The 14,088-nt window shown below is 55.0% G+C and overlaps 1 protein-coding gene and 1 long non-coding RNA gene across 3 annotated transcripts in view; one reads left to right on the top strand and one right to left on the bottom strand.

Moving 5' to 3' along the window:
* Positions 1-295: 295 nt before the first annotated feature.
* Positions 296-4,952, bottom strand: LOC119039776 (uncharacterized). The gene is made up of 3 exons (XR_008390092.1): positions 4,171-4,952; positions 2,474-3,444; positions 296-1,218 (listed from the first exon to the last, which is right to left on the bottom strand). It is a non-coding gene; the product is annotated as an uncharacterized LOC119039776 (long non-coding RNA).
* Positions 4,953-5,174: 222 nt separating this feature from the next.
* The window catches only part of MAP3K1 (mitogen-activated protein kinase kinase kinase 1), a 56,315-nt gene continuing 47,401 nt past the window's right edge, over positions 5,175-14,088 (top strand). Inside the window, exon 1 of one of the 2 annotated variants that reach the window (XM_037132640.2) lies at positions 5,175-5,562. In XM_037132640.2, coding sequence (XP_036988535.2) covers positions 5,213-5,562 — 350 coding nt within the window. In that variant the 5' untranslated portion in view covers positions 5,175-5,212. The remainder of the gene's footprint in view (positions 5,563-14,088) is intronic. The other variant, XM_053657216.1, reaches the window with a different exon arrangement.

The following is a 14,088-nucleotide window of genomic DNA, read 5'->3' as shown; positions in this document are numbered from 1 at the left end:
TGTCCAGTGTTCTTTATGAAGATATACTTATCAAGGGAGGGGCCCAGAGCATATTTTTATTTTACCGAAGGCTTACATTTCAACTTTTAAATAATTAAAAATGCTGTTGAGGGCCCCATCAGTAGTTGCCCCAGCCCTCTGGGTGTTAGGAGCCAGCCTGGCCCCGAGCTGGGGTCAGGGGTTAGGAGTGGGGGTTGCGGAAGGGGCCCCACAAGTGAAGGTCTGAAGGAAACGGACCTGGCCCAGGAAGCCAGCACTGGGGTGGAGCCCGGGCCTGAGGACAGGGCTCCGTGGTGACGACTGAAGTTTGTGGAGGGAAGCTGGGGGAGGTGGTGGGCTGGGTGCCCCACCTGGCTCTGTCTCTGCGGGGCTCTGCAGCCTCCAGAGTGCCCCCCACGGAGGAGCTGACGCCCTCTGCGTCTGCCGAATGAGAGGGAGCTTGGAGTCTGGGCTGCGGGTCACTCGGAGAGTCGGGAAAGCAGAGACGGCACCAGGACTGCAGTCCGGAGGGAGACTCGACAACGGGATCCGAAGGTCCGGTTCGCTGCCGGAAGCGGAGAGGCTGATTGTCGTAGGTGTGGTTTACCGATTGGTGTCTGTTACGGTTCTCTATGCTCTGGGCATGTTAGTTAGGCACTAATCTGGCCTAACCAGCTTGGAGCTGTCCACCAACCTCATAGACCTGGGGGGCGATGGCTGGGGGAGGGGGGCCATCTCCAACAGCAGCCACCAGCTGCGGGTTTCGATTGACTGCACGAGGTGCCGCCAGCCCAAAATGACACTCGAGATGTTCTGTGCTGTGGCGCGCACCCCAGATTTCAAAGGCCCAGTGCAACATACGTGGTGAAAGATCTCATGAGAGGTGACTTATAAATAAATCGATTATACATGGAAATTCACCTTTTGGATATGTTATGTAAAACGAAATCTAGTATTGAAATTAACCACCTGCTTTTTTTAGGTTTTTTTTTTAATGTGGCTACTAGGAAATTGTGAATTTTGTGTGGGCACTGTCCTGGATCCCACTGCACCAGTGGGGGCCACGTGGCGGCCCGTTAGCATCCTTGACCCGAAACAATGCACATCGACTGCAAAGTGAAGGTGCAAATGTCGCACACGCAGCTGAGGTCGACTGTGTGTGTCCTGGATGTGGCACCGAGCTCCTCTGGTCACACAAAGCCTCCTCAGCTGGCACTCGGCGCGTCGGGCCATTAGAGCCTGGGGGAAACAAGGACAGCGGTTCAAAGAAAGTCCATGGTTGTTAGAGGGCCTCGGGAAAAGGTCGGGAGTTCCTAACACGTTTAGTAAAAACGATAGTCATGACTAAGACAGAAGTTGAACAGGAAAAGAGTATCTCATCACACGTCAAAATCACACGTCAAAAAACAGCCGCCAATGCGGCGCACTCAGAGACCTTGGAGAATGAGTGCAGGGTGGGACCAGTGAGCAGAACTGCACCAATGTCAGACACATGAAATTTCCATGCTGTAGTTTTAATTTGAAAGGTAAAATCCCAATTCAACTGCTTTTTTTTGTTATTTACTATGAAGTTTACCTTCTTTTTTTTTAAGGTTTTTATGAAGATTTTATTTATTTTCAGAGCACAGAAGGGAAGGAAAAAGGGGGAAACATGAATGTGTGGTTGCCTCTCACATGCCCCCCACTGGGGACCTGGCCCACAACCCAGGCACCTGCCCTGACTGGGAATCGAACCACGATGCCTGGGTTTGCAGGCCTGTGCTCAATCCACTGAGACACACCAGGCAGGTGAAGTTTACTTTCTGATTTTAAGTTCATGCAGAAACATGCGAAACGTTTAGGTGGCTGGTTAATAAAGGGAAAATGTATATATTTATATATATAGGGTGCGGCAAAAGCTGGTGTACAGTTGTTCATATGGAAAATAACACAACTAATAACAACACAAGAATGAAGCCGGTGTTTCACGTTCTCATGACCATAAATCTACTTCTGCCCCACCCTGTATATCTTAAATGTTTTACTTCAGCTTAACACATAAATAACAAGGTTTGTGTGGAGTTTGGGGATTTTTACCCAGTATTTGGCCGAGGGGCTTGGTCTTTTGGATGTGAGTTCACTACAAACGTGGAAAGAGCCCCATGTGCCTTTCTTACAAATCTTGTCTGCAATTTCCACATCTAGTTTTTTAGAAGCAAAGTGAAAAGATATCTGCCAAATAACTTCTTATAGATTTAAATGCTTTTTTCCTCATTTTTAACACTCATCATTCCCGCAACTAATTCGACAGACTTTTCTGTGCCTCGTGCTCATTCCTTCTCAGCATTTAACTCGGTTTTCATTGGAACAATTTTCTTTTGGCACTGACATGCTCATGTTTTACTAGTTTAGTAATCAATGTAATAGAATTCCATTAAATTCCCTCAGAACAGTATAATCAGTGCAATCAGCTTTGAGAACAACTGCGGCGGAGCCTCCCGGGGCCCTGACTCACCTGCTGGGAGGACCAGGTGTGGGGGCCACGGGCCTTCGTCCCTCTGCTGGTCTGAGCCACACCGGGAATGGCAGGTGTCTGCTCCCGGATGAGCCAGTTGAGCAGAAGCTGCTTAAGAAACTTTCTGCTATAACGTCACTTACAGGTACCCTTGCCAGGGCCAGTTATCCCACAGATGACAAGAATTTCTGACTTGGAACATCTGGGAAGTTGGGCATCTGGAAAGAGCAGAGGGAAACCGAGTCCCAGCCCCAGCTGCCCTGCACGTGTAAACCTGCTAGAACGCCAGCTTTTGAGGGCTGCAAGCTCACTCTTCGTGCTTCCCTACGACGTGGGTCTCCCTGAGGCAGGAACACATGCACATGGCTGGATCTCGATAAATACCCACTAATAAAATTTGTGGATGGGAAACAACAAAAAATATTCTCAGAAAACAAGCAAACTCTTTGCACATGCTTCATAGGTGCTTAATGAATCTATGCTGAGGCACAGCTAAAATTTCTGCCAGGGCCCATTACATCTGTTCATGCTGATGTCGGGGGTGTTCGTGCACAGTGAGGAAACGCACCCATGTGAAACTGGACCCTCCGAATGAATGTGCACAGGAACTGAAGTGTGGCGGGTGATTCCGGAAGCACTCTGGGGAAGCAGCCATCTGGAAAACACTGGCGCGATGGCTCTGGACTTGTCACGGCATCGATAAAACCGCTGCAGCATTTGTGTCAGAGAAGATGCAAGTGAAGGGCTTGGAAATGACGCCTGGAGTTTTCAGTGGACAGGCACCTTTGAAGGGACACCAGCCTCCTCTATGTCATTAAAGAAATCAGATGAAGGTAGTTTGACATGTGGCTTTCTGAAGGCATGTGAAGCAGGAGCCAACAGCTCCAAAGCCAGGGCTGGAATCCCACTGAGGGGCAAGACAGACTTCGGCAGCAACCGTGTCAGTCTCCCAAGAAGACTGTGTTAACACACTGCAGAGGAAGAGCACCCTTCAGTCAAGCACATCCTTTGATTATGTTTCTACCTCTTTTAAAAAATCAGCTTTCCAGTGTATATAGATGCATAATGACAACCCAAATATTTACCCAAAAGATTAAGGAGAAAATGACTCAAAGCACTAAATACCAGGCGAAAGCCCACCATAGAGGTGTGTCCATGGCGGGCTGGTGGACCGGGAAGCCAGAGAACCTGGCTAGTGGGAAGTATGGCCTTGGGAACCCCCGTCACTTGGTCCCGTTTTAATCGCTACGGATAAATAAAGCGGCAAAAGGAAATGTCTTGCTGGAACCACTTCTGCTTTGCTATTCTGGCCAAACTTCAGAATTTTGAAAGGTAATGGAATCCACCTCCTTTTCTCGGTTACAGGTGCCTTAGTGTGAGCGCAAATGTAAGGGGTTTTCGATTTAAACAGGAAAGAGGAAAGTATCATTTTCGACCTTAGAATCACTGGGTGTGGCATCCGGGAAGACCGAGAAAGCACTCGGCTACCAGGAGAAAAGCGCATGATTACAGCCTACATGTGCACTTGCAATTTTAACAGATTCACCTTTCAAAATTTGTCCCGTTGGATGTAACTGCCTAAAAGTATCTTCTGGAAAAGTAGGATACTAAAAACAGGAAGCTAGGATGAAATCGGGGCAGTTCTAAAAACCCCTCGGGCACCCCCGTCCTCCCCCAGTGAGGAGCTGCCATTTGACCTGATTCCAAGAAGTCAGAGGGCGATTCTGTGATCAGTTCGGACTCTTGTCTCAGTACACGAAGGGGGTCAAGACAGCGCTACCCTCCCTGCTCCGGAGGGACCCCGCCTCCGCAGTAAGTCCGGGGTCGCTGCTGCGTTATCGGCTCCATACACCCAGAAAAGGTCGAAAACCGTGAACAACACCCAAATGTTCGTGTTCACTGCGAAGCACCTCGTGGCCCCGCCCCAGGGACTGAAGGGCCCGCCCGCGCGGCGGGGCGGGGCGCAGCGCAGGGACGTGCCGATTCAGGCATCGGCTGGGGGTGGGGGGCAGACCTGGCTGAGAGGCCCCGCAGGGTACCTGCTGGCCCGACGCCCTCTCGCCCCAAACGCGCTGCGGGCGGCCCTCCGTCCCCGGCGCAGGTGTCTGTCTCTCCAGCCGGGCGCGGGGTCGGGTCCCAAACTCGTGACTTAGGCTTGGGAACAGCAGCGGCGTACACTGGGAAGGTTTTTTGAACGTAGCGCGAGTCCGGAAACGGAGGACTCGGAACGCTTTGAGAAAAATCACATTCTCTGGTCCGCGGCCGCGCTTCGGCAGGACGTCCGGACGCTTCCGGCCGGGCGGGCGTCCCCTCCACGCACCGCACTCTGGAGTCCGAGTGGCGGCCAGGCTGAGGAGCGCGGCAGCAGCGGCCCCTCCTGTCGCAGAAGCAGCGGGACCACCTGGCGGCGGCGCGCACGGCGGACTTCCACCTGCGGCCCGTCCCCCAGCCCTCGGTGCCCCAGTCCCTTGCGCGCGTTCCCTGCACCCGAGGCCAGTCCTCCAGACCCCGGTGTCTGAGCCCCCGACCTCGGCGACCCCGTCCCCCATCCTCCGGCGTCCCTGTCTCCCCGACCCCGGTGCCCCGGACCCCAGTGTCCCCCCTTCGTCCCCGCGACCCCAGGGTCCCGCCCCGGCGCGCGCGCTCCCGCACTTGCGCAGGCGGCCTACGCGCCCCGCCCCCGCCCTCGCCCCGCCCCCCGCCCCGCCCTCCGCCCGGCGGACGCGGCCGCGACGGAAAATGGCGGCGGCGGCGGGGAGTCGCGCGTCGTCGTCAGGACTCGCGGGCGCGGAGGCTAGCGGAGGGTCCCTGCAGGCGGGCGGGGGCCGCGAGCGGGCGGACTGGCGGCGGCGGCAGCTGCGCAAAGTGCGGAGTGTGGAGCTGGACCCGCCGCCCGCGCCGCCGTCCCCGTCCCGGTCCCCGTCCCCTTCGCCCGAGCCCGCGGGCGGCAGCTCCGCGCAGCCCGTGCTGGAGCCGCCGCCCCCCGGAGCCGCGAGCAGCGCCGGCGCCCACGCCCCCGAGCCGGGGGACCGCGGCGACCCAAGCCGTGCGGGGACGGAACCCGCGGAGCCGCCTCCAGCAGCCGCCGGGTGAGCAGCGGGCGGGACGGGGGACGCGGGCGCGGTGAGCGGGGCAGATCCGGCCGCGGGGATCGGGGCTCCCGATTGTTCGCAGCCGAGTGACAGGCGTACTCCGGCCCGGGGGCCGCTGCGGGGCGCGGGGCGAGCGGCGGGGCCGGCGCGGTGACAGGCGAGCCCCCGGGCAGGTGCGGCCCGGGCCCCGGGGGCGGCGCGGGGACGCTTGTCACGGCCGCGGGACCGCAACGCGGGGCCTCCGGGGACCGCAGGGTGCGTGGCGCGTCCAGGGCGTCCCGGCCTCGGCGACCGTCCTGCAGTCTCCCCAGCGACCTGCAGCCCCGGGTCCCGGCCGCCGGGACGGCGCGTCCGTCGAGCGCCGGAGCGGCACCCGCGGGTGTTGCCGGTGGCCGCGGCGGCGACCGCGCGCTTTCTCCGGAAAGGAAACCCTTCCCGCCGCGACGGGGCGGCCGCGGGGCCGAGGAGCCGGGCGCGGGTGCGCGCGGCAAGAGCCGCTGCTGACCTTGATCCGAGTGCGGCGAGCTCTGGCCGCCGCGCGACGCGGCTTCTGTGTCGGCGGGTTTTCTCAAGTGACTTGGCACTTTTTTGGAACTTGATTTTTTTTATTTGTTGAAAACCACAGTGTATTACTTGGAGGTTGCACCCCGCAAAAGAAAATCCCTAAAAACTAGGGTTCCCACCGCGCCATGGCGACGTGCGGGGGGAAAGGACATTCGTGACAGGCAGTTGCGCGCGTCGTGTCGTGGGCCCCCCGGGTGTGTCCGGTGCGCCTTCCTGCTTCGGGCAGTAAAATAAGCTCCAGATAAAAATAGGAAACCCCAGATTTGGGAGATTACCTGCCCCCGTTCTCACGCTTTGGGTGCTGGGCAGGGACTGGCAGGCGTCCGCACCTGGTCGCCTGAGTGCGCTGCGGCTGCAGAACGGCGGCCGCGGTGAAACAGAATAAGCAACTAAGTAAAAGTGTGGAAGTCGGGTTGCTCCGTGCGGGGTCAGAGGTCTGACGCCGAGGCAGATAAACCCGGGGCCTGAGCCAGCCACCCGCGATAAGTTTTTGCATTTGATGAACCGGGTCGTCTCCCCCACTTTGTTTGCAGGGTGCGTTACTATCAAGTGAGTTTCACCAGCCAGAATGCTGGTTTGTTCACCCCAAATGTCATACCTAAAGATTGTGTTTATGGTAAAGGTGTATTCTCCATTTTTTGAAATAAAGTGAATTCCACCCCCCCCATTTTCTTGTCAATAGGGTTAAAATGTATTTGAATCTATAAACTGGCATAAACACTTTTATTGTAAGCTGTTCAATAAATCTCAGTTGAACGCTACATTTCAACTTTTTGACAATGGCCATTTCATATTTGCGGGAGGAAAATTTTAAAGGATTTCGAACTAGTTTTGTTTCAGTGGTAGTGGGGGCCTGGGGACCCCTTCTGTCTGTAGAGAATTCTGTGGAGTTTGTTTCAGACTTGCCTTCAGTTTTTCGTCTTTAGATGTAGGAAGTGAAAGTTTAGGCAATACACCTTTAAAGTGTAAGATACAGAAATAAAACCCACTGAGAGCAGAAGACGCTGAGCTTGTCCCTCTGCTTCAGGGTCACGACCACTATAAGCGAGAGCTCGCCACGTAAGTGGCGCCCGAGGGTTAGGGGCTTTTTCTTCCTATTTTCTTGTGTTTGAAGAGGAATTACAGTGTTACTCTCCATTGGACAGGCTCTTGTGAGTTTGGTGGATATAAGTGCTCCACCCTATGTTTGTAACTTGAAAAAACCCCAACTGCCAGTTTGCTGGCCTGCTGAAAGAACAAGGTGTGCTGTCCTGGTTTGTGCTGGTTTTCGTTTAAAACCGAAGCTGCTCTGAAGCTGCTTTTGTGCCTCCTGCAGCTCACTTCCGGTTAGAGGCTGCGAGGCTAAAAATAACATGAAGTGATTTTTTTTAAACTAGAGGTATAGGAACATTACTACCTAAAAATCCACTTCTAAAAAATTAAGTGGGTGATTTTATAAAACAATTGGAGATAGTTACATAAGTTAGTCTTACATGAATTTGTAAGTTTTGTAGCTGGGAGTTGTCTCCAAGTTCTATTTTAAATCAGGTAAGAGAATTAATGCATTCTTCAGAGATTAACCTTATTAAATATAATTCTGAAAGAGAAATATGAGAGCTAGAATTGTTGCCAGCTTTTGTTTTCTTTTCATATCTGATTTTGGCAGGGGTGACTGGTTACCCAGCATTCCTGACCACACGGCTCCCGACACACCAGATAGCTCCATTTTGTGAGGTGCAGGAGGCAGGAAGCGGCCCCCCTCGTGGTCTGCGGGTCTGCTCTCACATCTCAGACACACATCGTGTGTTGCAGAAATGGTCACTGGCTTGTTGACTTGAAGATTGCAAAATATGAAGAGAAAGGAGTGTTCTTTGCTCTCAGCAAGAGGGCGGGAGCCAGCTGCAGCCTGCCCGCCCTGAGCATTCCAGAGGCCGCGCCGGGTGGCCAGGCAGCTCACAGTTCACTGCCGGACTCCCCTGGGGGGCGGGCGTTCCCCGCGTGCGAGTTAGAAAGCACAGCCTTTGCGTTGTGGAACCCGTTTTCCTGGGTGGAAAGGCGGTCGGTTCTCTGTGGGGACGGCAGCAGGAGAGTGTGGCATGGGGGAGTCCCACCGCAGGGCTGGGCCTGTAACCTGGGACGCGCTGCTTGGGTCCCACGGCTGAGTCTGTCCCCAGACCCGGCGGTCTCCCCCGGCCTGACCTCCCTCACACCGAGTCAGAAGTGGCAGCTGCTGCACCACAGACAGACACTGTGAGGAGCAGACGCTGTCTTTCGGGGCAATGCAGGGCCGGTTCAAACTGGGGAAAGCAGTCAGGAACACACGGGAGGCACGCAGGGCGTTGTCGGGCGGTGGACTGCCCGACGAGGGTCTCGGCTGTGCTGACCCGTGTTTGGGGACCTTCTATACGGTCACCCTCCTTGCCCTCCATGTGCATCACCACCCCTGCCACCCTCCAGGGCACCATCATTGCTGCTTGTGGGAGGTGGGCACGCACTGGTGATGCTGCAGCCTGTTGTCCCCCAGCCAGAAGACAGCTGGGGGTCAGCCGCCCCGCCAGCCGCAGCTCACCCCTTCCCTGCTGATTTTAGGGTGGATTTTAGGGAGGAAGTGGTGCTGAGCTGGGCTGGTAGGTTTCCGTCCAGTGCCCTACCAGTGTGTTCCGTCCTGCTGTGCAGGTCGTGCCCTGAGTCTGTCACCTGGCCGCCTGCTCGGGACACGGGTAGGACCTCCTGCTGAGGTGGCCGAGCCCTCGTGTCAGGAGAGGAGAGGGGTCGTTAGTGCTGACTGTTGTGTAGATTTCTTGATGTGTGCTGTCCTAAATCGGAAGCAGAGGAAAGTGAAGAAGCTGATCACACCACACAGGAAGAGAAAGGGTCTGGGAGCTGGCCCTGACCCTTTGTCCCTGCTCCAGATCTCACTCCTGGTACCAGGAGCCTCAACCCAGCAGCCCTGGGTGCCCAGCAAGTGCAGCGACGGTAGACGGACGCCCAGGTCTGGCAGGAGGGCTCCAGGTGGCCTCGCCCACCGAGGTGCAGGCCAGCCTGCAGTGAGACGAGCACCTCTCTGACTCGGAAGGAGGGGCCGTGCTCCCCGAGGGCTTGAGAGTGGCAGCTCTGTGCCTCTGCTCGTCACGTGGTCTGCCCCTGTCCACTCTCTGCCCTGGCGCCTTTCCTTTTTCTTAGGGCAGATGCTTGTTACCGGTTTCCCATTTCCACAGTGGTGAAAAAATGGAATCTCAATACAGACCATTTTCAAACTCTTTCTGCCTCTCAAGTTAGCAGGAACGTATGACGCTGCAAATTCAGATATGAAATTTTCTTTCTTGGAATAGAAAACAAAAACGGGCACAGAGGGAGCAAGGAGCCCCATTTCCCCAGTGGTGGCTTTGGAACACAGCCTCTCCTGTTGAAACAGCAGCTCCCTGGCTAAGCCCACAACGTGGGGAGACGTGAGGCTCCAGGGTGGAAGACAGTCCGGTGGGAGGACAGCCGTGTCCTCGCGTCCTCTGCGGTCCTCCCGTGCTCTGTGGTCCTCCCGGGGGTCCTGTTTTGGTGGAGCAGGTCCAGTGCTGTTCCTGACCAGGGCTTTGGCGCACCCACCTGGTTGGTTTACCGGGTTGAGCTGTTGCTATGTGTCCAGGATTGTTAAGTCCTTAGGCCCAGCAAACACATTTTCCTAAATGCAGTCTGTCACCTGGAGACCACTGCTGAGCCCACCAGCCCTCCCCGGGGCTCCTGCTGGGCTGGAGTTCGGCGGCTAACTCCTCTGGTGGCAGATCAGCGCGGTGAGTATTTGCCCGCGGCCCGGAGGCTAGATGCAGGGCAGTCGGTAGGTGTAGGCCTTGCTCCCGCTGCAGAGATGTGGCCACCACCTTCCTTTCGAGCCCAGGTAACCAGTTAACCGTTGTATTACCAGGCGATCTTCCGGCTGGCCTTCCAGCTCTCCGAGTAACAACTACCAGTTGCTGACAGACAAGGACGTCTCGTCTGTCTCATTCATTCTGTTGCCACCCAGTCTAGTGTCTGGCACTTAGGAATGGTACCAGGTGCCTGTGAGTGCTAGGATGAGTTAGTTGTTCTCAAGGTGGTTATTTTATAAAGTCAGTGTGTCAGAAGATTGCAATAACATACTGTGATGTGATTTTGATCGTGGTCTGGCCTACGGTGAGGTTTGAAGGCGAGAACCGTTTCTTAGAGGTTTTGTGCATTGCATGATACTTAGTAGTAGTGGTTGGTGTTTAACAGATGGTTGATATTTGACCAATTTTACATAATATAAAACTTAATTAGTTTAGTAACCAAGTGTATTACAAAGTAACTGGAGCCATGCTCATCACATGGTCAGATATTGAGAATATCAGTTGCTGTATTTGGAGGCACCTGGTCAGTCGTTGGGGCTGATGGGTAAGTGCCCCCGACTTTGCTGACCTGACAGCCATCCCGGCCGGCTCGCCGCCACCCTGCCCTTGGCTGTCCCAGGGCTCCTTTCTGTCCCCTCCACCCCCAGGCCAGTGTCATCAGTGCCTTTAGACCCATAACTGACCATTCACAAGTGATCGCAGAGTTCATTTTTCTGGCCATGACCTTCCCTGAACTGCAGACCCCTCCCTGTCTACATGACACACTCATGGTCAGACTCTGGAGACCAGGTCCGGGTTCCTCTCCATCATGTCCCACTAGGATGTCCCTCAGTCGTGGAATGGCCGAGCCAGGACTATGAGTTTTCTCGAGACCTTTGTGCATCCGGTGCCTCCTCAGACGCTGGTGGCCTGGCCTGTCGGCAGCCCCGCACAGGCCACTGTGTGGTCTGCAGACTCCCTCCCTCCTGGCCCCGCACTTTGCCCCTCCCAGTCTGTTCTCCGTATTGTGTGGCCAGAGTGAGCGTTTAAAAATGCAAACCTGATTATAGCCATTTTCCTCTAGAACAAGAAATTTAATTTACTTTTTAAAAATTAATGAATTTAAGTAGTTTAATTTAATCTAGAAATTCCTAGATGCTTTTCCTGTGGGTAAAGACCTGAGAGGTGGTGCAGTACCCCCAGGGTCTGGCCCGCCTGCCCTGCACCTGTCCTCGCCGACCCCAAGGCCCTGCGCCCTGTAGAGCTGCTTCCTTTTGCTTCCAAGACTCAGCCCAGCACCACCTGCCACAGGGCCTTTGCACACTCCTGCACTCTCTGCCCAGAACACCCCAGTCAGCAGGGTCACTGTTCAGGTCTTAGCTTATGGACGTGATTTTTTAATGTGGTTTGTTATCTTGTCCATGCCTCTCCCAGAAGACGAAGACTCGGATGGAGTCTGTGGCTGGGGAGGGACCCAGGGTCCAGCAGCACTCCTGGCACAGCGCAGCACCCGGTGAACGTTTGTCAAATGAACGGGTGAGGGCTCTAGTGACATGGCACGTCCAGCCTGGCGGGTCCCCTTTGCCCCCTGCGGTCAGATGCAGGTGAGGACGTGGCTGAGACGAGGCAGAAGCCCGGGCACTTGGTGTTTCCAGGTTGCTGCTTGAGGTAGATCTGCTGGGAGGTGTCTGGCCCTCGGACACGCCAGGTGCTCCGGGGAAGGGGACTGCCCCGCTGGCCGGGAGGAGACAGCCACCTTCACAGTGACCTGCACAGAGGAGAGGATGGCCGCCTGTGTGCAGTGCTGCACTCTTGGGGGGTCAGAAGTGTGTTTGTGCACGTGTGTATAAGTGCTCAGAGAAGGACGTTAGCTTTAACACAAGGTAATGGTTCCTTTTTCACCTCAGATGTTGTGTGAACTTGAGATGCCACCTTTAGGATTCTCATCCTAATAACTGTTCTTCATCTGATGTTTATTAATTATTGACAACAGTCCAGCTTGGGATAGTAGAAGTTCACATTTGCATCTAAGAAGAGATTTGCTAGTCAAGTACTTTATGAGATTTCAGGAACCTTGAGGAGCCAAAACCCAGGTAACCGGACACGTTTCCAGGTTTGCTGGTGGTAACTGAACCCCACGGCCTCCCTTATCTGGAGCATGCTTCACCCTCAGAAGTAAGGGAAGAAGGCGTGCAGCCGCCAAAGGGGCTGCAACTGAATCTGTGCTTTGAAGTGCTTTGGCTTTACACGGAGAAGAGTTCCAAGGGCACTCACTCCGGATTCGCTGGCGCTTACTGGAGATGTTATTCTTGCAGACTTAACCACGTGGCCTCCCGGACAGGCAGCAGTTACAAGCAGCCAATGAGAAGCGCTGGCAATGTGAGCTGGAGACCTGCTCTTGCCGGAAGCCAGGAGGGGGCGGGGCCTCGGCGCCAGCGTGCTTGCGTGAGTGCCTGTAGGCGTGCAGGCGTGGGGCCTGGGGTGGGCACTTCGGTTGCAAACCTACCTGCAGGCTTCTAAGGTTACAATTGGTCACTTCACAGCACTTTCCAGTGTTGCCTTTTGTGCATCAGTTTCCTTGTGTGTGACATGATTGACGATTTTTTTACAATGCCGGCAAGGTTGTCCTGTTGCTCCCTCGTGGGACGGCAGCCAGAGAGCAGGGCGTTCAGGAGGAGTTTTCGTCCAGTACAGCTTCGGGGAGTGTGATCCCAAAGGGGGGGGGGGGGGGTCTGCATCACCTGGAGGGGTCCGTCCCCAGTCTCCTAACAGTGAGCAAACCGGTGTCTGTCAGCTCACGTGAGACTGGGTGTGCAAGACAGGTATGCTGGTTGGAAACGTCGTGTGGACTGTTTGTTGGGAAATGTGTTGGCTCTATTTATTGGCCATTTTATGTGCTGCGATTCTTTAAAATACTCAAGCATGAATCGCCACCAGTGCACTGACTTTTCTCCCGGTTAGACTGAGAGGGGTCCAGCAGTAGAGGTCAGCTTTGCAACACTGACCAGGTCTGTGGATTTCTGCAGGGCTTCTGGTTCGATGAGGTGCCACTTGTGAAAGCATTTTAATGTCTTCGTGTCCTAAGATGATAAATGTTTTGAAAGACATTTCACATTTCTGTTTTCTTTCTCCTTCGGAGTAATGGGCTGCACCTGTCATTTATTTTCTGGATTTCTACTGGTGTTCTTAAATTGCCCTCTGGCAAGAAGTCATGTGGTTTTCACTGAGCCTTAGGTTTTGAAAGCTGTGACAGGTTAATGTGCATGTTAGTATTTCTGAAAAGGCTTTATTGTTCTAATCTAAATTCATTTTGAGTTTTGAAAATGGATTCCTACCATTCTGGTACAGTGGTCCCTCCATGCAGCTACATGAAGTCCTCATGATGTGTCTGGGATTTGGGATTTGCACAGGAGGGCTAGGCTTCCTTGATAAAGTGGTTGGTCAGTCCTTCTGAAAGCAACAGAACAGCTGTTGCAAAATTCAGTGTCTCTGTTGTCCTGTCATCCGACAAGAAGGGCTGTCCTGTGCAGCCTGCTGGTCTCTGAGCAGCGTTTTGGTGGTTGCTTTCTCGGTGACAGAGAGCTGCCCCATTGGTGGCTGCATTGTGGTCCAGCACAGGGGTGTCTCGTCAACTGGGCTCCTAGCTTTAGTCCCTTCCACTGTGGCTTCTCAGTCAGGCACTGCCGCTGTCACACACTGTGACACATCCGTGCATTTGGTTCTGTGACGTGAGGATTCAGAGGCAGGACTGCTGAGTCAAAGGACGCACGTGTGCAGAAACCTAGTCCTGTAGCTGGTTCGTGGCGGCCCCCAGGGTGTGAGAGGCTGGTGGCCCCCATTCCTGCCCCCCCCCCGACAGTGTCAGCCCCACACCATCCTGGCTGGTGGACGACGGGTGGTTTCGTCCTTGTGCTTCTTAGCTTTTCGGGTCGTTGTACAACCTGCATGTCGACGGCCCCAGACTTTGGTCGTGTGCTCCCTCCCGCACGTGGGAGGGAGGCCGTCGTGCTCTCCTGCCGGTTCTCGAGCCCTCGTCTGGTCCCCGGCGGCTCCTCGCCCCGCCCACCGTTGCAGGTGGTCTCCTCCACTTCCGCGTTGCGACCCAGGGGTCTCAGTCGCGGCCCTCTTCCGTGTCAGGCCT

Source organism: Artibeus jamaicensis, unplaced genomic scaffold, assembly GCF_021234435.1.
Source record: "Artibeus jamaicensis isolate MK-2021 breed Jamaican fruit bat unplaced genomic scaffold, CSHL_Jam_final scaffold_369, whole genome shotgun sequence".
Classification (NCBI taxonomy): Eukaryota; Metazoa; Chordata; class Mammalia; order Chiroptera; family Phyllostomidae; genus Artibeus; species Artibeus jamaicensis.
The sequence above is the reverse complement of the archived record's forward strand: the minus strand, read 5'-3'. Positions and strand labels throughout refer to the sequence as shown.